General features: G+C 41.3%; 2 protein-coding genes across 2 annotated transcripts; one reads left to right on the top strand and one right to left on the bottom strand.

The window, feature by feature from the left end:
* Positions 1-921: 921 nt before the first annotated feature.
* TMEM40 (transmembrane protein 40) lies at positions 922-18,370 on the top strand. The gene is made up of 9 exons (XM_075286393.1): positions 922-1,051; positions 4,173-4,229; positions 12,860-12,943; positions 13,708-13,770; positions 14,273-14,332; positions 16,404-16,475; positions 17,185-17,259; positions 17,515-17,574; positions 18,054-18,370. The coding sequence occupies exons 2-9, from the start codon at positions 4,181-4,183 to the stop codon at positions 18,071-18,073; spliced, it is 483 nt and encodes a 160-aa protein (XP_075142494.1). The 5' UTR covers positions 922-1,051; positions 4,173-4,180; the 3' UTR covers positions 18,074-18,370.
* A 1,684-nt stretch (positions 18,371-20,054) lies between these two features.
* SELENOK (selenoprotein K) lies at positions 20,055-23,694 on the bottom strand. Its single transcript, XM_075286383.1, has 5 exons — positions 23,615-23,694; positions 22,983-23,073; positions 22,388-22,471; positions 21,548-21,637; positions 20,055-20,770 (listed from the first exon to the last, which is right to left on the bottom strand). The coding sequence occupies exons 1-5, from the start codon at positions 23,631-23,633 to the stop codon at positions 20,767-20,769; spliced, it is 288 nt and encodes a 95-aa protein (XP_075142484.1). The 5' UTR covers positions 23,634-23,694; the 3' UTR covers positions 20,055-20,766.
* Positions 23,695-23,748: the final 54 nt, after the last annotated feature.

The following is a 23,748-nucleotide window of genomic DNA, read 5'->3' as shown; positions in this document are numbered from 1 at the left end:
TACGGAACATCACAGCCGGTGAGAAATTCATCAACAAGAAGTTAGCCAACCGGACCAGACTGCCCAGGGAGGACACCGGAGTGTCGGAGACAACAGAATATTATTTTCCATCTCCTGTGGCCTAATTAGAAAATATTATTTAGCCTGGACAACCCCTTTTAGCTATATTCACATCGGAGTCGGAGATTATTAGAAGCCTACTTCAAAACGTCTATTAAATCGCAGACAGAATAGTGCTATTTAGTCACCACAATGGTTGTAGTCATTGGGTCCATCAGTCTCTGATGTTATCTGTCATGATGGGTTCGCTGTTATTTTTGTTTTTCTGTTCCAATAACAAAACATAAAAAATGGAGATAATGGTGGAAATGTGAATGTCGCCGGCATTGTCACATCCACTAGCTGGGTGCACCTTCTATGAGTCCAGCCTTATTCTGTCTCTTATACCTTTCTATATGTGCACTTCACTCCTGTCCTGACTTGTGTCATTATTAGAATTCCGGTCTGGTTGCATTTTTGCACTTCTATGATTCAGACTTCAGAGTATTTTCTGTCCTCTCCACCCAAACCCGTCCATCTCTGTTTTTAGATATTTTGTGTGATTCGTAAAAGGATCGAAAATGTGGCATTAGATTAGTTTTACTTTATCAGATCCTCTAGGCTGCTCTTAAAGGGGAACTTCATTTAAATCATAAATCCAACCATAAGAATTGTTGGTTTCTGATGTTTTAGGCTTTATTTTTTACTGCCGTTGTTCTGACTTCTTCCACCCGGTGCTGTATGCAGTACAGACTCTATTGGTTCTATTTCCTGTAATACTAATTGTAATAATTCTTTGTTGTGATGAATACTAATTATTTGTTGTGATGATCTGCAGAGAGGTGCAGAGCCAGTTAGTCTAGGTTGGTGTCACTTTGCAGTCCGTGACATCACTGCTTGTAAAGGAGCAGTGAGTAAGAAGCTGAAACCGGAAGATGTAAGAAGACTGACACTGAGCAGACGATTCTTCCTCATATTAAGGCTTCACATCTCTTCTAGTCACGCCGAGCAGGTAAGTTCACAATAACCTCCATAGATGATGGCACTGATAAGCGTTGTAACTACATATCCAATGACTGATGCTTGTGTGGACAGGTAAACTGTAACAAGAGGACGCGAGGAGTTACAGAGTATTTTGCTGTTTGGTTGGAATTTAAGGAAGCGTGTTATTCCCATACGTCCTACGATAACTTCCTGAAACGAAAGAAATAGTTCTGATTCCTGTTTGCACTGAACTATGTGATATATATATATATATATATATATATATATATATATATATATATATATATATATACTAGCTGGTACCCGCGACTTCGTCTGCGGTGATTGTAGAAGTGTGTAAATACAATTGCGGGCAAGTTTTTAGTAGTGTGTAAAAGGTCTGGGATATGTAATGTAAGTTCATATGTTGTTTTTGTAGTAAGTTAGAGAATACATGACACTTTTTGCATGTAAAAATTTTTTTATTTCACCTGGTATACGTTGGTGGTAGAAAGTGTACATAGTGTCTTTGGGACAGAGGTATTTTAAGTTAATATACTTTGATATACCACATTGTATGATTTATTATTTTCTGCCAGTACATGTAAGTTTTGGGCACAGGATACTCTTGAGCAAGCCACATAAAGTTGGCGGAGGCGCGGTACAGGTAAGAGAAGGCGGCGGAGGAGGGAATGTGGCCAACAATGGGGGGACATCATGGGGGACATGACGGGGGTTGAGCAGGCTATGTCGGGCGTGCGGCTCGCCATGGTACAGCTCAGAGAAGGTGGCGGAGTATGGAATGTGGGCAACAATGGGGGACATCACGGGGGTTAAGCAAGCTATGTAGGTCGTGTGGCTCCCGGGCACCTGCTACAGCGAAAGCGCCGGCATGCGCCGTAATGGAATGGTGTGTGCCGGCAACGGAGCCCAGCCAGTAGAAATGAAGTCAGCGGTTCTATGCCAATAAGCGGCGGCTATGGTGGGCGGTTGGCATAGGAACATCAGCGGCATGGGCCATACTAAGGGGGTGAAGTGCGGTGCAAGTTAGTGTGAGGTGTTTTGAGGAGGCTAAGTGGATAGGCTACGGAAGGGAGATGGGGAAGATTATTATGGAGCGTAAGGTGTCGGTCCTGCGTAGTATACAGGCCAGAGGTCCTGGCAATGCAAGAATGATATGGCCACTTACCAGTGTCGGGCCGGTGGATAGATCATCAACAGCAAACAGCAGGGAGGTGAGAGTGGCGTCGGGGAGTGTTGCGGCCTGGAGCCAGTGTGTCGGGTGTTGCTGTGTAAGCTGGAGGTGCAAAATGGTGGCGTGCTGGCAACACATTGTCTATGTGTGTAATGTGCGCATGCTCCTGTGAAGACAGTGGAGTAGTCTGGTGGGCGGTGCTGCGGATCCTCCCAGTGGTGGGGGTCGGTAAAGATGGCTGGGTCGGAGAGTGAAACAGGTCGGCTCCTGCAGTATTGTTACAGTAAGGGCTTGTTCACACGGAGTAAACGCGGCATGCAATGTGCCGCGTGTATGGGACGTTTGCGCCACGATTTTGACGGTGCATGTTTGCGGTCACGTTAGCGCCGCGTTAATGCTAACGCAAACATGCATATATATATGTATGTATATATTTTTAAATATATTGCTAAAGCTTTAGGCAGGTGTTGAAAAATGATCCAAAGTAAGAATGTTTGTGTTAATAGTTAAGTGTTAGTCATTTATCTAATTCCCATCGATATTTGGTGTGACCTTTGCCCTTTGCCTTCTCAGTAGACTCGTTGACTCGGCAGGGAGGTTGCAGTTTTTTGCGAAAAAATTTTGTATAAATCCTAGGTTACTGATATAAATCCCTGTTTTCCCCCTATGCTTAGGAATCCAGAGGGCATCAAGAGATGGTTGTCATGAGGGCTGTTTTAACCATAGGGCAAACAATGCATTCGAACCAGACCCTATGGTTACGGGTTCCCTCAGCCAGCCAAAATCGAGCGAGACAGTCCCACATTTCAGGTGCTGTCCTACTGGTCCGGGCAACAGGCAGCAATTTCAACTTATCTGTATCCTTAGGATACAAATAAAGGTTGTATACAATAGTGGAGCAAGGAGTTATCGGCCCCATGCTCCATTAGTCAGTCTTGGGCTGATGATGTCTGCAGCAGGAGAGCGCAATGAGCCACAGTCATTATTACAGCCAGAGTCTGCAGGTCTGTGGGAATGGAGTTAGGTTTTTGTGTGTAGTATTGGTGGCTGAGGGGGCAGGGGGCCTTATGTGGGGATAGTTAAGGAGAAATTAAATGACGTTGAAGAGCCTACTTACAAAACAGAACAGGGCTCCCTAATCTACAGAAATTGACCCTGGATGTCATTCATTAATTCACTGCCCACTGGACTCCTAAACACACAAAAAGCAGGGATCTCAAGCAATAAGTTGTAAGTTCTACAGAGTCCCAGAAAACTATATATCAATCTGCTCAGCTCATCCCGTTCTTTGCTATGCTGCATGTCTAACAGTCTCCGTTTACCCTGTTTCCCCGAAAATAAGTCATCCCCCAAAAGTAAGACATAGCAGAGGTTTTGTTGAATTGCTTAATATAAGGCACCACCCGAAAGTAAGACATCCCCCAATAATACGGTAATAATCTTTCTGCGCAAAGATTGTATGAAGAAAAACATTGCAGCCAGCTGAACACTGTGCGCGATGTTCTGTGTGCACTGATATGCCGGCTGCTGACACCGCTGCAATACGTTGTAGCTACTGTTCCTGCTGTAGTAGGATGAGCTGGGAGATGCCCGTGGACATACACTGAGCATCATATGCGGCGGGGGGGGGGGGGTCCACTTTCCCAGCTCATCCCACAACAGCAGGAACAGTGGATACAAATAATAGGATCACAGCAGCAGCAGCCGCCGGCTTTCCTGTGAAAACAGGGCACCGCACACAGCGTTCAGCCGGCTGCAATGTTTTTCTTTATACAATCTTTGCGCAATCTTAGCACATAAGACATCCCCTGAAAATAAGATATAGCATGTCTTTAGGACCAAAATTTAATATAAGACACTGTCTTATTTTCGGGGAAACAGGGTAGTACATGAAGTTAAAACTCATATCTCTCAAACATTCTGCATAACATGGTCTGATCTGTTTATTTTGCAGATAGTACAATGAGCTCCGAGAAATTCTCCCTTCCGCACCACACAGTGGAGGAGCAAGGTACAACCTCAGGGGATGTTACTCTAAATAATTGTATCTTAACACCTTACTAACCCTAGCAGTGGCCGGGATCATGTAAAGTGCTAGGTAAACTTATATAACATATGTGAATAACTACATAATTGTGAAATATTGATATAACACTTTGCTATATTTTTGTTCACTATTACCTCTCCATCCCATGACAGCATATATAAATACAGTATATATAAATGTATGTATATATATAGTAATATAACTGATCCTGCCCTTGTGATTGAATTCTCACGTCTACATAGTGGAGTATACAACTAATCTCTCTTGAAGAAGTAACTTGTAATATGTCTTTTCATAAAATTGTACCATGCCATTAAAGCAGGCTATACGGTTTAGATACCTGTTAGCTAAACAGATATTTCTTCTGACCACCCATTCACCCGAATGTAACCAAATGTGCATGTGTTCTGAAAGGGTAGAAAGAAGTAAGCTTATGCTAGACTCTCTGGTAGCGACTTATCTTCGCTGAGAAAAAGGGATCGGGCACGTTGAAATCCAACTGTTTGATCCTTCTGTTCCCTGGCATATATTGTTGGGCAAGAATCAGGAGGACTTGCAATCAAGACTGTCAGATTGCAGCAATAATCTCTGTACATATTGGTCATTTTCAAGAAAATTTGCTTTGCTTTAGATATTTTCCAGAAAGCATTCACCAGAGATTATGAGAATTTAAAGACAAATCCAGCCATTACTACATCCTTCTGTAATCTCTATGTAACCATCTGCAAGATGCCATCATTATCCTTATACACTGAGAAGGAAGCTCGTACTGTAAGTTCATCCTATGTACAGTATATATCTAGTTTCTATAGTCAGCACAACCATTGTTGTCATGAATCCCAAAAAAACAGCACCACCAACTGGAGACTTTATTACTATTAAATAATAGTGGAACTTTTTGGTAGATGCATTTTTTGGTAGAATATTTTGCTAATCACACAAGGGAATATAGCCAGAGATCTAATCTGAAGATCCCAGATCCCAAAGCAAAATCTGAGAGAGGATCCCCTCATACTGGGTATTAATTATAAGACTTCTCTTAAAGGTAACCTGCCACAAGGTCTTAAAAACCCAATGACCAACTATCATCTGATTGGCGCAGTCACCCTGAGCATTTTGGTGCTTTGTTTATCCATATCTCTTCAGCCATTCCAAAGATATAAGCCCTTCGAGTGTTAATGCAAATTAGTTCATACTAGCCAAGTGAGCGATAACATTGCATGACAAACAACAGACAGACCCCGCCCCAGAGAAACCACATTGTAACCTCCCTCTTGGCTAGTATAACCTAATGTACATCAACACAAAAAGGGCTTATATCTTCTGAATGGCTGTTAGGGAATTGCTAGGACAGCAATTCCCCAGTAGCTGTTTGAACCCTGGGACGGGACACAAGAGACAGTGAGCCCTAAGCTGAAGCCCCCACCTGACCCTTCCTATTGCCAGGCCCTATCCTACGTAATAGACGGCAACCACGAAGACAGTCCCTTCCTGTATATGTGACACACAAAATGGAGACAAGACGGACAACAACAAAGAGAGGTCAGCTAGCCAAGGGTCAGTAACAGTCGAGCGATGCAGTGTCAAATCGGAGTCCAAAGAATAGTCAGTAGAGAAAGCCAGAGGTCAAGGATAAGAATGCAAGCAAAAATAGGGACAGTAAGGAGCAAGTATGCACAAGGCAATAGCAAGCACTGGTGTGACTGAGAGCCAAGGATAAATAGGGAGGAAGAACCCGCCCCTGGAGTTGACAGGAAGGCAGCTGTCAATCACAGGACAAGGCCAGATTAACCATTAGAGGAGCAGAGAAAACTGAAGGTGAAGGAGATGCTTAGGGCGACAGCGCCGATCAGATGATGGATGTTATTGGAATTTTCAGACCTGGTATTAGAGAATCACATTCAGTTACCATGCTTCAAATGTGACATGGAATTTCAGGTGAATCTAGTATACGACTATCACCGTATTCTTCCCTTTGTGGGTAGACCACCAATATTAGGACCCATTTACAGGTTCAGGATTTGATGATGATTTTAGCACAGATTTCAGGCAGAAATCCTCATTAGATCCAGGATGTTGTAATCTCACTTACATGCTAAGGAAATAATATACATGGATCCATTTCGGATCAGACTCATGTGGTTTAGCCCCATTGTACGGAGCTCAACCTCATGCAGAATTTCAGCATGTCAAATACACAGCCTCAATAGAAATCAGTATCAGCCTGTGTCACATTGTTTTGTATTATCGCGCTTGATTTGCCATAAGCATTGTGTGAACATACTCTTAGAGCCCATTAGCAGAATACGGGTTGCTGGATTAGGTATTATAGTCTGTATATTGCCTATGGAGAGGCAAGTTAATGGTGCTTTGATGAGGGCGTGCACGGGAGCCATAATTCATTCCAAGCAATATCAGTAATAGATGTGATAGGAAAAGTCTGCTTATGTGATTCCTTTCATAAGTGAGTTGGATCACTGTAAAATGAGTGTAATATGAGGTGCCCACTCCTAAAAAAACCCCTCAAAACTGGTTTCTATTGCAGATAGTTGAAGCCAGTGACCCTTCTGGCAAACAGTTGGCTCTCCTGAAGTCTGTAGATGATAAAGGGCCACAAGCAGTTGCAATATTTTACCTATTACTCCACATGAAAGATGAGAAAGCCTATGGAGAGCTCCCCAGCTGCAAGGAGAATGGTATTTATTGTGTGTCTATGTTACTTTGTATCAGTTATTTTCAGGCTCCGTATAGAATGAATCATTCCTGGTGTACTGTGTGGACCTATAGATATTATATAGTGTACACAGGCAGGTCCAAATCAAGATATATGAGTAAATCCATGGGTGCTCCATCTTCTTTACTGGGAGGAGGGAGATTGATCCTAGCGCGGAGAAATGTAATGTGAATGCAATACCCAGAAACAATAGCTATGAGCCAAGACACCGCCGTACAGAGCCCAAATAACTGTGGTGTGATAGCAACTGGGTATACAGTGTCTAGATCAGTCATCAGCTTACCTGCAGAGGGCAGGGCATACACTTTGCTATGTTCTACGGACTGAAGCAGTCATTCTACCTACTATTACTCCACCAACGGGGCCCTACTACATCCAATGTCTGGTGGTTTAGGTCACTATGTTGTGGAGGGTCTGGGGTAATTGTCTTTGTTGCTCCACCCTTAAATTGCCCCTTTATACTGTACACCAGCTTAGGGCTTAGTATACATTTTCTATGGTAGTGAGGCTGTACACTGTATTTTGCTGTGATATATACTATTATGGCTTCTCCTCCAATTGTAGATGAGAAGATGGCACTTATAATGAAAATGAGGGAAAAAACAGTCCATTTATTACAAAAAAAATTCTCAGAATTCTTGCGTGTGTCCAAACCTTTACTTCCACAAGGTAAGTTCGGCCTATTCATCTCTTCTGAAAGGAAGTCCGTCACCAGAACCCAGCATATCAACCTGGCGCCGCCGATAGATAGGTTAGGGTCACCCAATGAGGACATTTCCACTTACATTTTTGGAGCAACGACAAAAACTGCAATATCTCAGCAATAGATACAGCAATTCACAAAGGGAAAACAGTTTGATTCAGATGAGCCTAACCTATCTATATGTGTTAGCTTGATAACCTATCTGTGTTGGGTTATTAACATTTCTATCTGTCGGGTTGATAACCTTTCTATCTATGTTGGGTTGATAACGTATCTATATGTGTTTGGTTGATAACCTATCTATAAGTGTTGGGTTGATAACCTATCTATATGTGTTGGGTTGATAACCTATCTATATGTGTTGGGTTGATAACCTATCTATATGTGTTGGGTTGATAATCTATCTATATGTGTTGGGTTGATAACCTATCTATATGTTTTGGGTTGATAACCTATCTATATGTGTTGGGTTGATAACCTATCTATATGTGTTGGGTTGATAACCTATCTATAAGTGTTGGGTTGATAACCTATCTATATGTGTTGGGTTGATAACCTATCTATATGTGTTGGGTTGATAACCTATCTATATGTGTTGGGTTGATAACCTATCTATATGTGTTGGGTTGATAACCTATCTATCTGTGTTGGGTTATTAACATTTCTATCTGTCGGGTTGATAACCTTTCTATCTATGTTGGGTTGATAACGTATCTATATGTGTTGGGTTGATAACCTATCTATATGTGTTGGGTTGATAACCTATCTATAAGTGTTGGGTTGATAACCTATCTATATGTGTTGGGTTGATAACCTATCTATATGTGTTGGGTTGATAACCTATCTATATGTGTTGGGTTGATAACCTATCTATATGTTTTGGGTTGATAACCTATCTATATGTGTTGGGTTGATAACCTATCTATATGTGTTGGGTTGATAACCTATCTATATGTGTTGGGTTGATAACCTATCTATATGTGTTGGGTTGATAACCTATCTATCTGTGTTGGGTTATTAACATTTCTATCTGTCGGGTTGATAACCTTTCTATCTATGTTGGGTTGATAACGTATCTATATGTGTTGGGTTGATAACCTATCTATATGTGTTGGGTTGATAACCTATCTATAAGTGTTGGGTTGATAACCTATCTATATGTGTTGGGTTGATAACCTATCTATATGTGTTGGGTTGATAACCTATCTATATGTGTTGGGTTGATAACCTATCTATATGTTTTGGGTTGATAACCTATCTATATGTGTTGGGTTGATAACCTATCTATATGTGTTGGGTTGATAACCTATCTATATGTGTTGGGTTGATAACCTATCTATATGTGTTGGGTTGATAACCTATCTATCTGTGTTGGGTTATTAACATTTCTATCTGTCGGGTTGATAACCTTTCTATCTATGTTGGGTTGATAACGTATCTATATGTGTTTGGTTGATAACCTATCTATATGTGTTGGGTTGATAACCTATCTATATGTGTTGGGTTGATAACCTATCTATCTGTGTTGGGTTATTAACATTTCTATCTGTCGGGTTGATAACCTTTCTATCTATGTTGGGTTGATAACGTATCTATATGTGTTGGGTTGATAACCTATCTATATGTGTTGGGTTGATAACCTATCTATAAGTGTTGGGTTGATAACCTATCTATATGTGTTGGGTTGATAACCTATCTATATGTGTTGGGTTGATAACCTATCTATATGTGTTGGGTTGATAACCTATCTATATGTTTTGGGTTGATAACCTATCTATATGTGTTGGGTTGATAACCTATCTATATGTGTTGGGTTGATAACCTATCTATATGTGTTGGGTTGATAACCTATCTATATGTGTTAGGTTGATAACCTATCTATATGTGTTGGGTTGATAACCTATCTATATGTGTTGGGTTGATAACCTATCTATATGTGTTGGGTTGATAACCTATCTATATGTGTTGGGTTGATAACCGATCTATATGTGTTGGGTTGATAACCTATCTATATGTGTTGGGTTGATAACCTATCTATATGTGTTGGGTTGGTAACCTATCTATCTACGTTGGGTTAATAACATTTCTATCTGTCGGGTTGATAACTTTGCTATCTATGTTGGGTTGATAACCTATCTATATGTGTTGGGTTGATAACCTATCTATATGTGTTGGGTTGATAACCTATCTATATGTGTTGGGTTGATAACCTATCTATATGTGTTGGGTTGATAACCTATCTATATGTGTTGGGTTGATAACCTATCTGTATGTGTTGGGTTGATAACCTATCTATATGTGTTGGGTTGATAACCTATCTATATGTGTTGGGTTGGTAACCTATCTATCTATGTTGGGTTAATAACATTTCTATCTGTCGGGTTGATAACTTTGCTATCTATGTTGGGTTGATAACCTATCTATATGTGTTGGGTTGATAACCTATCTGTATGTGTTGGGTTGATAACCTATCTATATGTGTTGGGTTGGTAACCTATCTATCTATGTTGGGTTAATAACATTTCTATCTGTCGGGTTGATAACCTTTCTATCTGTGTTGGGTTGATATGCTGGGTTCTGGTGACAGAACCTTTATAAGATGTACTGTTGAATAGAAATTCTTGTTTATAGCAATTTTTCAGTTGTGCAGGCAGCTGAGCTGAAATCTGATGGAATACCCTGCTTGTTCAGTAGCAGTATGCAACAAATTTGGAATGTAGTTGTGTCCTGATATAGAGAAAACTAAGTATTCTACCTGTTAGGGATGTGTCTGTTAACTACATGTTGGTTGATTGTAGTAAGATCCTGCAGATTTTTTTTTCTAATGTAGATTGTGAGCCCCATATAGGGATCACAATGTGCATTTTTTATTCTCCTATCAGTATGTCTTTGTAGAATGGGAGGAAATCCACACAAACATAGGGAGAACATACAAACTCCTTGCAGATGTTGTTCCTGGGGGAATTCGAACCCAGGACTCCAGTGCTGAAAGGATGCAGTGCTAACCACTGAGCCACCATGTTGCCCCCAGATCCTGCAGATTTGTGAATACAGCTCTGGAGTATTAGAAATGCTTTAATTCATGATTGTTACAAGATAAGTAAGGCAGATGTATTAAGAATGGCATTTCATAAGAGCCAGTATTAATAAAGTCCCGAGAGGCATGCATCTCATCATAAATGAGGCACACAGTCCGCTGCCAAAGGGGTTAGGTTGATAACACCACTCTTCATAAATTTCCCCCATTATCTCTAATTTCTGAAATCATGGCCTGTTAGAAGTAGATGCAGACTGGAGTTGAGAAGCAGTGCTCTAAAGAGAATATTAGGGCAATATATAAATGTATTCTGTGCCTTGTATCTCAGTTTAGTTCCATTCACTCTTTCGAATAAGGATGAGTTGTAATTCCATGTACAGCCTTGGCCAAGAGTGGCACTGTTTCCAGAAAATAAAACATCCATTTTTTTCTAACCCATGGCAACACCTTTAAAAGGGTTTTCCTATCTCTCTTTCTCTTCTCACATCCTGTATTCTTCACCAAACAGTCAAAGCCGCCTCCCCCCAGCTTGCTGAACAGGACACTCTGAAGCATAACAATATAGACTTTGCCTTTATCATGAGAGATTATTTATTATGATTGCTATAAACATAATATAAATGAAGAACAAATAATATGCACAGTAAATGTACAGTATATTAAAGCACACGGGTTTGTATAGAACACTTGCCATGCTTCTAGAGAATGGACTCAGCTTTAACTTTGTGTATACATAGAGAGATAACAGATAACAGGCTCCCAGAGCTTTTATCAGCAAACTGTAATTTACTGATTGTCCTGCTAGCAGTGACAGTTCTCAACCCCCTCCCCCATAGAGAGCAGTAATTGACATTTGTCCTCTCTTGTCAGACAGGTCTGGCTACATGGAAACGCTGTGTAAACTATGGGAAGAATAATTTCATATAGCAGGCAAACAAAGCAGCATTGATAAAGCAATGGATTTAGGAAAACTCTTCAATTTACACAAGCTAGCAATATAGATATGATCCTTGAGATTGGTATACCCCTTTAATTTTATTATGATAGCACTCCTTTTGGCTGCAAGTGCTATTTTTCTGTCAATAGTGCACTTTTATACAATCAGAGGGCAGGATTCGAGGGTAGTAGCCTGTGTGAGGGATGGAGAGGTAATACTTTTCTTAGGGTTACTGCACAATCATAATTGAATAATATTGTATATATCTTGGTGTTTTGTGTAATTCATTAATCCTTGGCTAATGTGTCTACTGATCTTTAAAGAGGATCTTTCATGTCCTCAGGCACATGTGGCTTTATGTACCGCTAGAAAGCCAACAGTGCACTGAATTCAGCGCACTGTCAGCTTTCCCGTTATGTGCCCCGGGGCTGGAATATCGGTGCCGTTATACAGCACCGACCTCTACCCACTGTCAGAAGGGCGTTCCTGACAGTCTAGTTGGGCTGTGAGTAATGCCCTCTTTGACAGTACTTATCCATAGCCCTGTACTGTCTGAGGGTGCGTTCCTTACTGCCCAATGATGACGCTAAGCTGTGAGGAACTGTGAATTCAGCGCACTGTTGGCTTTCTAGCTGTGTATGATACGTATGTGCTTGAGGACATGAATGGTCCTCTTTAAAGGGTGTCTATCAGGCCCAAAATGGCTCCCAAGCCAAACATAGTGCTGTTCTGGGGCTTTCAATAGGATCCGAAACATACCTTTGTGGCCACACACTGAAAAAGCAATGCAGAGATAATTATTTTTCTATGGATATGTAAATAAGCCTGCAAGTGCATTGGGGGAGACCTGACTGGACAGATTTACCTGCAGACAGTAGCAAGTACTGTTGCCATCCTTTGGAATTCCAGCCCAATGGCACCCCTGTAGCTGTGAATGATATTTTCAGGCTCTGCCCGTGTCACACCTGTCTATAGGCAATTCTCCCAAATCAGGCCCCGCCCCCAGTGCACTTGAAAGGTTGATTTGTATATTTATTTAAAAAAAGATTACCTCTAGATTTCTTCATTGGCTTGTGAACACAAAGGTATAACATTCCTATTAAAGGTCCCTACATTGGTTTGGTATTGGTATTTTGGTCCTGACACACATCCTGAAATATAATACAGCTATCTTAAATTTTAGGAGTTGTCAAGCCAGCTCCCTCCATTGCAACTGTCAAGCCACTTATAAAAGAGGAAAGAAAAGAAGCATTGCTAGATATCAATGGTATGTGTATATATTTGAAACCCTAGACTGCTTGGTTTGCAGTGGTTTTCGGCAGTTTACTGCTCTACAGCAGTATTAGGGTTGCAAAGAAGCAACGTATGTACCAATGATAAATACCCATTGTTTGGATTCAATATTTGGTCTCAGAGCTGAAATCTCAGGACTGCTGTTGGCGTGAGCTGTGTTTGCTCACATACATACTGTCATACAATAGAATCTTTGGTAGGAGTAGATGTACCATTAAGACAGCCCCGGCTGCTATGGGGCCCTTGCATAGGGAGGGCCTAGATCAATATGGACACATTCCTTTTGATAATAGTAAGAACCTGCACAGAATTCCCTTTTAAGCAAAATGGAAGTGGGGAGTTGACCATATAGTCTCAGTGCATGGAGGCACCATAATGGGGAACACCAGATTGGTGTTTGCTATGGATTCTTCTCTCATCTCTGTATGCCAGTTCCCTATAGACTGACTGTATACATCCATATAACAGACTATATAGATGTGCTTTATTAATACAAAACCTTGTACAAACCATGCACATAGACAGTGATGTATAGACCTACATGTAAAAAAAACAACTTGGTGATAAATTGGTTTTCCATCCATGTTTATGGTTAGTTAAAATTTTCATAGCCCCAAAATGAATGCTGCACTCCCCCCTACCAGTGATAGACTAATACTGCAGGTTTGGTTTCTGTGACCTCAGCTGGATATTCAGTGACGTCCGATGTATCAACTGGTATACTTTATCTACTAACAGAAAAGAACAATCTAGAAGAAGGAAACAGCAATGAAGATGAAGAGATTCCTGCCTCTGAGACAGGTAATATCGGAACCTTCATGAAGGTGGAATCTGTTGCTGATTTTATGACGAATTCTACCCCAAGTTGAGAGTTCCCTACTAGAGATGAGCGAGTAGTATTCGATCGAATTCCTCCCTTTGCATAGTTATTGGTGTACTTGGTCCAATACCACGCCGTAAATATCCGATTCCCCTCCCACCTTCCCTGGCTCTATGCAGGGGAGGTATTCGATCGAATATACTCGCTCATCTCTATTCCCTACAATTATATCTAATCTAGGCAATATTTATGAGTTTCAGGCTGAAACCTGTTATAATGGGTTCACATCTCCGTCAGAGGACTAGAAAAACAGATCCGTTTTATGACGGACCCAAACGGAGCTTTTACTACAAATTGTGGGTATAGTGTAGGATGCTACAGCCTTGAGCATATATAGAGAGGAGCATCAGATCTTATACAGGGCATCCTTATATTTAGTAAACTATTCCATGTTTCATTGTTTTCCATTTCTATGTTCCATAGGTACACTTGGCAAACATCATGGAAAAGGTCAAGGAAGACGATTGGGAATACAAAAAGATGGTATGTCCTCTTCTTATTTGCTGGAATCCTTTATTTGCAGTTGTGTATCCGCCATAGGGGCACAACTCACCATTGCCTTAAGGCAATAACGCAAAACCTTTTTCTCCACTCATGGTTAGTGGTTGGGTGAAGCCATTTATTGTCAAACTTTCTGTGTTTCCTCTTTATAAATCATAATGACAACCAAAAACATCACAATGACCCTGTTCGAAGTTCACATATCATTGTGATTTGGCCTGATAACATGCTCAGACGTTGACACAGTTGTCCAAGGATCTATGAGAAAAGTTAGTTGAACTATATAAAACAGGAAAGGGATCCAAAACGATCTCCAAGGAATTGCTAATACCAGTCAGCAGTGTTCACACTGTGATTAACAAATGGAAACTCAGGGGCTCTGGAAAGCCAAACCACCAGGTAGACCAACCAAAATTTTGGCCACAACTTCCCGGGACATTGTTCGGGATGCAAAGAAAAACCCACACATAACACCAGGACTCTGAAAACTATCGGTGCGGCTGTTACAAGATGCAGAATGAGGAACTTTAAAGAGGACCTTTCATCAGATCGGGCACATGCAGTGTTATATACTGCTGGAAAGCTGACAGTGCGCTGCATTCAGCGCACTGTCGGCTTTCCCGATCTGTGCCTGGTGTAAAGTCCCGGTACCGTAGTGCTTTACAGTCAGAAGGGCATTTCTGACACTTAGCCAGGAACGTCCTTCTGCCCAGCAGTGCCTATCGCGCTGTGCTGTGGAGCCTGGGAGGAACGCCCCCCCCCCCCCCCGCTCCTGATAATGCTCGTCTATGGACGAGCTGTGTGAGCAGAGGGAGGGGGCGTTCCTCCCCGCTTCACAGTACAGAGCGATAGGCGCCGCGAGGCAGAAGGATGTTCCTGGCTAACTGTCAGAAACGCCCTTCTGACACTAAACCGCTACGGTCCCGGGTCCGATAGCGTTTTACACCGGGCACAGATCGGGAAAGCCGACAGTGCACTGAATTCAGCACACTGTGAGCTTTCCAGCAGTATATAAAACTGCATGTGCCCAATCTGATGAAAGGTCCTCTTTAAGAAAAATGGGCTGCATGGTCGAGTAGCCAGAAGAAAGCCATTACTGCGCCAATTCCACAAAGAATCTCGCCTTCAACAATACGCAAAACAGCACAGAGACAAGCCTCAAAATGTCTGGAACAAGGTAATTTGGAGTGATGAGACAAAAAACAAACTTTTTGGCCACAACCATAAAGGTTACATTTGGAGAGGTATCAACAAGGACTACAGTAAAGCAAAGAGGTGGATCACTTAAGATGTGGGGATGTGTGAGCTTCAAAGGCACAAGAAACTTGGTCAAAGTAGAAGGAAAAATGAATGCAGCAAGTTATCAGCAAATACTGGAGACTGAAAATTTACACTCATTAGCCAGAAGGCTGCTCATGGGACTTGGACGTTCCAAAATGACAACGATCCAAAACACAAGGCCAAGTTGACCTGTCATTGTCTACAGCAGAAGAAAGTGAAGGTTCTCGAGTGGCCGTCTCCTGATCTCAATATCATTGAGCCACCCTGGCAAAATCTCAAGCGCACAGGACATGCAAGAGAGCCCAAGAATTTACAGGAACTGGAGACTTTTTGTCAAGAAGAATGGGCAGCTTTATCATTTGAGAAAATAAAGATCCTCATCCTCAACTACCACAAAGGACTTCACGCTGTCATTGATGTTAGAGTTGTCAATACACGGTATTAAGAACTAGGGGATGTGAACTTTTGAACAGGGTCATTTTAATGTTTTTTGTTATCATTCATATTCTCTGAAAAAAAGGCCAAAAACCTAAAAATCTGCCAGGGTGTGTAAACTTTTTAGCACAAAGATAGATAGATAGATAGATAGATAGATAGATAGATAGATAGATAGATAGATAGATAGATAGATAGACCGATCTAAGGGAAGATATTTAGCAGTGCGTATGCCTGGATATGTCTAATCTTTAACCTAATGTTATATTATATATAGACAGTTCTACATAATGATATTCAGATATAAACCATTTGATTTTATAATTTTTTTCTGTAGATGAATTCTTTCACTTCATTATTGTGTGTTTTTCGCTGGGAGCAGTCCTAGTATGTGAATACCACTACTCCGGTAAGTCCAATTATAAAAATGAATCTGTAACATTTCCTATTTCCAAAAGTAATGTTATTATTGTAATAGAGCCCAGTACAAGCAAGGATGGCCCATCAATAAATCCACTGGGTTACTGGAAATATCACAGTCACACTGCAGCCTGGCACCATTGTCAGTAGAGTGCAGGAGCCATTTATACTGTATACTCCGTCAATGGATGGATCCTGTGATCAGCCACTGACTCCAAGAACCCCACTGGAATCCTGTCATATTTCACCCTAAGCTTCATGACCATAGTGGGTCACACATGTAACCTTTCATTCCTTCCATGTCTATGGGACTGACGGAGGTAGCCAAGCACAGCCATCGGCATTTCCATCAGTGACATAGACTTTAAATGGAGTGGCAGCGTGAATAGCCGACTACTCGTAGCCATGGTGTTGTATTTTGCCACCCACGACAGAAGGGTCTGGTTTCTATTTGTACCCCCTCTATGCTCTTTTTATGACTCTTGGGCCAATTCCACACCCCGGCAGTTTGTTGAGAGGAGGCTGTAAAGCACGGGTGCTCACAACCCCATAGCACAGTAGTTGGGTCAGCGTTCTCCAAGGACCACATAGCAGTCATATGAGCTACCTCTATGTATGCCTCACAAGGTACTAAGTGAGAATATACTGTATATAATCTATATACTATGTGCAAATACAACTCTTGGTTTATGTTCCAGACTGGACAGTTTCTGCCGGAATTGGTTTAATTTCATTTGCGATTCTAGAAACCATTGGGATCTATTTTGGAATGGGTAAGGAGAAATGTCTGTAAATGATATTTGTATCCACAACACTTTCCTGAGGAATATATGAAGATGAGTGGTGATACATGTGCGCCGCTTCTATCTTGTAGAAAGTTCCAACTACTGACTGACATACCACATAATGATCACTGTCTTTTTATCAAAGAGGTTCTGCAGCAGCTGTAGTGTGTATTATATAGTGTACACACACAGAATTTGATTTATGTTCATAGTGTAAAATAATTGTTTTCTTCTGCACCTCAGTTTACAGAATCCGGACAGTTTTTGAACAATTTCTGCCTATAGTGGGGAGATTTTCACTAGGTGAGTATATTCATTTTACTTTCATCAACCTATAAAAGTATAGCTGCTAGGATCAGGTGAGGTGGGCACAATCTATTGCTCCCTGTTATCAGCCATTTCAGTTACATGAGTGAATGACTGTACTGCTCTTCAGTAAGGCCCTTTACATTTGGAATATATGTCAGCAAACACTTCCAGTGTATACACTTTATATAGGGGTCCATTCACGCCACAGAAAGCAAAGGGGCATCTTTTTGGTCTCCATTAGTACAGGTTAATGGACTGATCCCATGGCAGTGCAGCCAATGAAGCAGATAGCGGTACAAGGGACCATTCTTGTGATCTGGCACAACCCCTTTAACAACCCTATACTACACCAATAGTTAACATGCATAGTAAAAGCAGCACAAAGCATTTCAGACATGGCTAGATAAAAACAAGCAGATGTACCTTTTGCTGTTAGTTCTGGAGTTATCTTTGATTTCTGTTATATCTTCCAGGCTTTAAGAAAAAGGAATAGCTGCAAATGGACCATTCTTCTTACCATGTGACCTCGGGGAAATACTACAGATGGGCAAAGACTGTCTACGAACCTTAGAACACTGACTTAGTAGAAACAGATGAATCACAAGACATTGTAATCCTATATTCTGACATGGAAAAGAACATTGATGGACTGACTGCAGCTTTAAGTTCTCTTGGTTAAAAATAATCATCAGAAATGAAAAATGGCTGCAGGATCGGTCTACATTAGGCTGGTTCCCCATGACCATAATACAACCTTGTCTTAGGGTCTATATTATGACTGCAGTACGCACATACCCTGTGCAGTTCTACAGAATAATACTTCCGCTAGGTTCACATTAGCATTTGGGTCTCTGTAATTCGGGTCTGCAAAGGGACACAAAAGACAGAGACTGTGTCTGCTTAAAAAGTGGTTACCCACAGACCCCAAAGACAAAAATGGGGTCCGCTGGTTTTATACTGAAACCGGTGGCGAGAAAAGCCCTTGCAGGAATTTTAGGCGGAATCTGTGCCGGAGACTCCAAAGCAGACGTGGACTTAGCCTTACATCAGCACAGGACAATAAAGGGGTCATAGGTTTGGCTCAGTGGAACTGGACTTATATGGATTCTCAACCATCGATTTTTCTGGCAATGCAGGGTGTGAATCATTCTACTTTACTTTTGTTGTTTGTAGTCACAAAAATGTTTTATTTTTGTGGAAAATAAAGTGTACATATAAAAGCTGGTACTTATGGAGACTTTATTTGGGCCTCTTGCAGGCTTTCTCTGCTCCCACACACAGTAGTTTAAAATGCGTTGAAAGCACGGTAGCAAGTGTCTCCATTACATGCAATAATATTACATGACTACTAGTCACTAAATGACTTTTTATATATAATGATCACGGACATCATGTATTTAGCTTGAGACATGGAAATGTAAAGCCTCATACACACATCAATTTCACTTTATGATCCATGAAAAATGGATCTGAGCATTTATTTTATTTTTTGTATGTCATTTTAGTCCATTTCACTTAATTTTTTTTACGGATCTGCGTATATGTGAAAAACATACATGAGTGTGACATGCCTCATACTGTTCTGTATTGATCAGCTTCAATGGTGGCTTTACTTTAAAGGGGCTCTATCATTTGGAAATCGACATTCTAGATAGTGATATGCCTGAATAGCCTTTTAAAAAGGCTATTCAGGTGCTGCTACTAGATTTTGAAAAGACGCACCCCCTGCATCATACCTCTTCTTTGCTTATTCTCCATGATGCCCTCCTCCTCTGTAGGTGTAACTGCCTCCATTCTCTGTAGTCTCGATTCTGCACAGTAATGCTCCCTTCTGAGCGCTACTGCACATGCCTGAGCGCCATTTTCTTGTGGACAATGGAAGAAAGCACACTAGAAAAGGGCGCTCAGGCATGTGCAGTAGCGCTCAGAAGGGAGCGTTACTGCGCATGCCCGAGATTTCAAAGTGCAGGATTGAGACTACAGAAAATGGAGGCGGTTACACCTACGGAGGAGGAGGGCATCACAGGAGCACAAGCAAAAGAGGGGGTGTTACAAAGATATGACGCAGGGGGGCTGCACAATGACATGAGGAACACCCAGGGTGCACGGAGAGGTTCATTTCCATATCTGTTTTACCGATATGTTAAAAAAAAAAAAAAAAAAAAAAGTATGTCTTTTCAAAATCTAGCAGCAGCACCTGAATACACTTTGTAAAAGGCTATTCAGGCATATGACTATCTAAAATGACGATTTCCAAATGATAGAGTCCCTTTAAGGGAGTCTCTCGCCATGGTAGACAATGTAGCTGGTGTCCACTTCACATTCGTAAATGTGGATCCCAGTTCTCCCAGTAGGCTTGAGTCCAGGGAGTGGTACCCCTTACACATTGGGAATCTTGTGGATATATCATTAATGCTCATGGAAGCCCCTTTGAAGAACATTACCATGAAAATGGTTAAAATCCCATCAAGTCATTTTCACTGTATCACAAATATTTATTTACAGCTTTAAAAAGATATGAAAGACAATGATGTCATCCAAAAGGGACAAAAATCTATTCTGTCCATGTGACTGCAGAGGAGCATATGATTTATTCTACATAAGCAATGTATATATGTGGCAAGAGAACAGCACATTATTCCTATATGAAATATGTACATTACTATAAATATATTGCATTTTATATTGGTATCTATAAGAAAAGCACAAAACATGAAGAGAAACAATTCTGTACCACAAGATTAAATGGCAGCTAATGAGATAGTATGGGAAGGCAAGAATGTCAGAAACAATTAGAACGCTGGTGAGGCCTACGTGGAAAACCGTTACGCGCCATGAAAATAAATAAGATCACATGCAAACTGGGATTGTGCTGTCGACGGATTCCAGAGTCATCTTCAGATTCTGCAGACGATGGGGGTTACACCTGATATCACCCTTTCCGTTCACACCTCATCCACATCCTAATAACACAGACTGCTACAAAAAGTACATGTACAGTTTTACATTTGCTGCATCAGTCATACTGGATCCTGGATCAGGATTGCCCAGCACAACATCATGTATCTGCATGGCTGCAGAGCACGGACGTGTAGAGAAGAACATGGACAGTGTAATGTGCTCTTTACTTGTCTGCTTTTACTGCTTCATGTTCTCCTCTAGTTGCCTGCTTCCAGGAGCAGGCGTTTACCTGCAAAACAAGAAAGACTTATTAGAAAAGAGCAGCAAGAGTGTAATAGCTTCATGCACAGTCACCATAAGAAGAAGTGGAGAAAATACTAAGTAAAATTTATCTGATGGGGTACTTATCCTACATTACAGTCACCCCTTATACACAGGAAATGTACACTTAGTATAAGGCCCCACGTTGCAGAAATTCAAATTTTTTGTGGCAGGTTTTGCTGCGGTTTTTTGAGCCAAGAATGGCTACAAAAAGGATGGGAAATATATAGGAAGTTCTTATACTTCTTCCTACTGCTCAATCCACTCCTGGCTTTGACTAAAAAAAAAAACGCAACAAAATAAAGCTGTTTCCGCAATGTGGGACTTTAGCCTAGGGCTAAGGCCCCATCGGACAATTAGGTAGGAACCCATTGCAGTTCTTCCTGTAGAGCTTTAAATAGAAAGTTTGCGGAATTTTCCTCTGCAGACTTTCTTTTACAATTACGGGGAAGCTGCTGGCATTTCCGTAGATATAATTGACATGCTGCAATTTCCAAAACCGCAAGCGTTTGCGTGGGTTTCCCCCCACACTTCAAAGACATTCAATTATACCTATAGGGAAACCGCTGGCGTTTCTGTAGGTATAATTGAAAAGCTACGATTTCCAAAACCATGCTTTTCAGCTCTAATAGGACCGACTACCCAAGTATGTGCACATATACAGCCATTTTAGGATAATTCACACAGGTCAGCAGCCACTATGGTTTTGTTAGATGATAATCTAATTGGTCACATTGTAGTATACCTTCCTCATCCACCTCCTGCCATCGGTGGAGGGCTGGGGCCAGAGCCATGGTTTATTCGTCCCATTCTACGACGTGGATATCCTGGAGGCCTGGAATATATAACATAATGTAGTAAGGCGAAATGTATCAACACTAGGACTTCCAGGAGAAAGAAAAAAAATGCATTAGTGAGCCACAGCACAGGTAAGTATACTGAAAATACTAGAGAGTTTTTTTTTTTTAATTATATTTTTTACTTGTAAAAACAGAAATAATAATAAAAAACTAAAATAAATTTTATTGACAGAATGGTTACTATAGGGATTAGTCTAGGGAAAACGGAGCATGATGCTTATGAAGGGGTCATCTGGGATTAGAAAACATGGCTGCTTTCTTTTTCTCAGGAAATGACACTGGTCACGTGGCCATGGCCTCAGCTTAGCCACATTCAAATGACCTGACTCTGCCGGAGCCCATCCCAATGTTTGTGTGATAAAGTCCTAAATGTAGTTTTTTTTTTCCTCTCTTGGTTTCAGTCTTAGAATGGCAGCCACCCAATGGACCCAATTATAGTCAACGGGGTCTGCCGGACTGTGTAACCACTATTTTAGCGGACCACCGATCTATTGTTCAGACCAGAAAGATGGATAAGCCGATGCGAATGTGAACCTAGCTGAATGAATGAAGCTGAGCTGCAATAGTAAACATAACACATGAACAGGTATGGCGCTGTTTCTTGGAGAAAGCGGACATGTTTTTCAATCCAGTACAAACCCTTCAAGAACAAATACACAGGACAATCAAGAATATTTCACATGCAGTTTTGGTAACCAGGCAGCAACAATGATCTGACACATTACCCTCTTCCGTCATCATATCCTGAGCTGGATAAAGAGCTTGAACATCCCCTTCTTGTCAAGTCAGGTCGAATCATACTCTGAAAGCTAAAGAGAAAAAAGTCAATCATTACAAGGCAGGATTTCCGAGATTCACCCTCAGGACCATACTCGGATTATCTTGTACTGACATCTGGATTTCATTTCTGTAGTCACACATATAAAATGTTCCAAAGAGGTCAATGTAAATCTGCTGGGACATGGTGGATTTCCATTGGTTGAGGCTTTGGTAGTTGGGACTAAGATTTTTAACTCTCAGCATCCCGGTCATTCCCGGTTTAAAGGGCCTCTTCTCATATTACAGCATTGTCCCATTCTCCATACGCATGATGTTGAGTGTACAGACCAGTGTGAACAATGAACAGGTTGCAGCATTGACCTGAGCGCCACAGCTCCTTCAAGTATCTGATTAATAGCATGCTAATAATAAACTAATAATGGTGGACTATCCCGCACCAACCAGTAAGTGATAGCCGATCACTACTGATCTGCCATCACTTCATAAATACCTTCTCATTTATAAAAAAAAAAATAAAAAACAACCTAGACTGATACTTACAACAAGACAATAAAGTCTGTAATTCCCCAGAACATGTCTGAAATGAAGGAGAGCCGCCATGGAGATCTCCGCTGGCCGTCCAGCACTTGTCCTAAAGAAAAAACAACATAGGAATTATTCTCTACATAATAAGTGAGTGATGTGTAAAGCTGTAAGCACAAGATCATAGTGGTTACACTGTCTGCAAAAATGCTGCAATCACAGAAGCGCAAAACACACTTGTACGTGAGTTAACGGAGCGATGGCTGAGCATGCTCACTAACACTCTACTCACATAGGGGACCCCTGTTCCTGTTATCACTAGGGGCCCCCCAACACACAGACCTGTGGAAGAGGACACATGATACTTGTGGGGGAAATCCCTTTAATTACCAAACCCTTTAAACACTATATACAAATACAACCTGGCTACTGGACGGCATCTAAGACAAATCTAAGCTGAAACAAAAAAACTGCAATAAAAATGACACAAAAAAAGCACAGTATGAACACTGCCTTAAAGCAATGTTGATAATTGCAGCCCACCCTCCCCTTTAAGAGCCCTCCTACTACTCCCATCATCACAGCTCCATGTATTTCTAATGACACATCCCCAGCCCATACACAAGCCCTGTACGGCTGCCTGCTCTCACCATTAGCGATGTACACCATGTTTTAGCTTCTCCAGATGGTGACTCAGTCTCTGTCGCTCTTACGGATATCCTGGTCACATGACCCTGGAGGTGGAAGCCGCTGATTGGCTGCTGTGGTTGAAACGCCTCTTCTG

Source organism: Leptodactylus fuscus, chromosome 9 (genome assembly GCF_031893055.1).
Source record: "Leptodactylus fuscus isolate aLepFus1 chromosome 9, aLepFus1.hap2, whole genome shotgun sequence".
Classification (NCBI taxonomy): domain Eukaryota; kingdom Metazoa; phylum Chordata; class Amphibia; order Anura; family Leptodactylidae; genus Leptodactylus; species Leptodactylus fuscus.
Note: the sequence above shows the minus strand (reverse complement) of the source record. Positions and strands in the feature narration are given on the sequence as shown.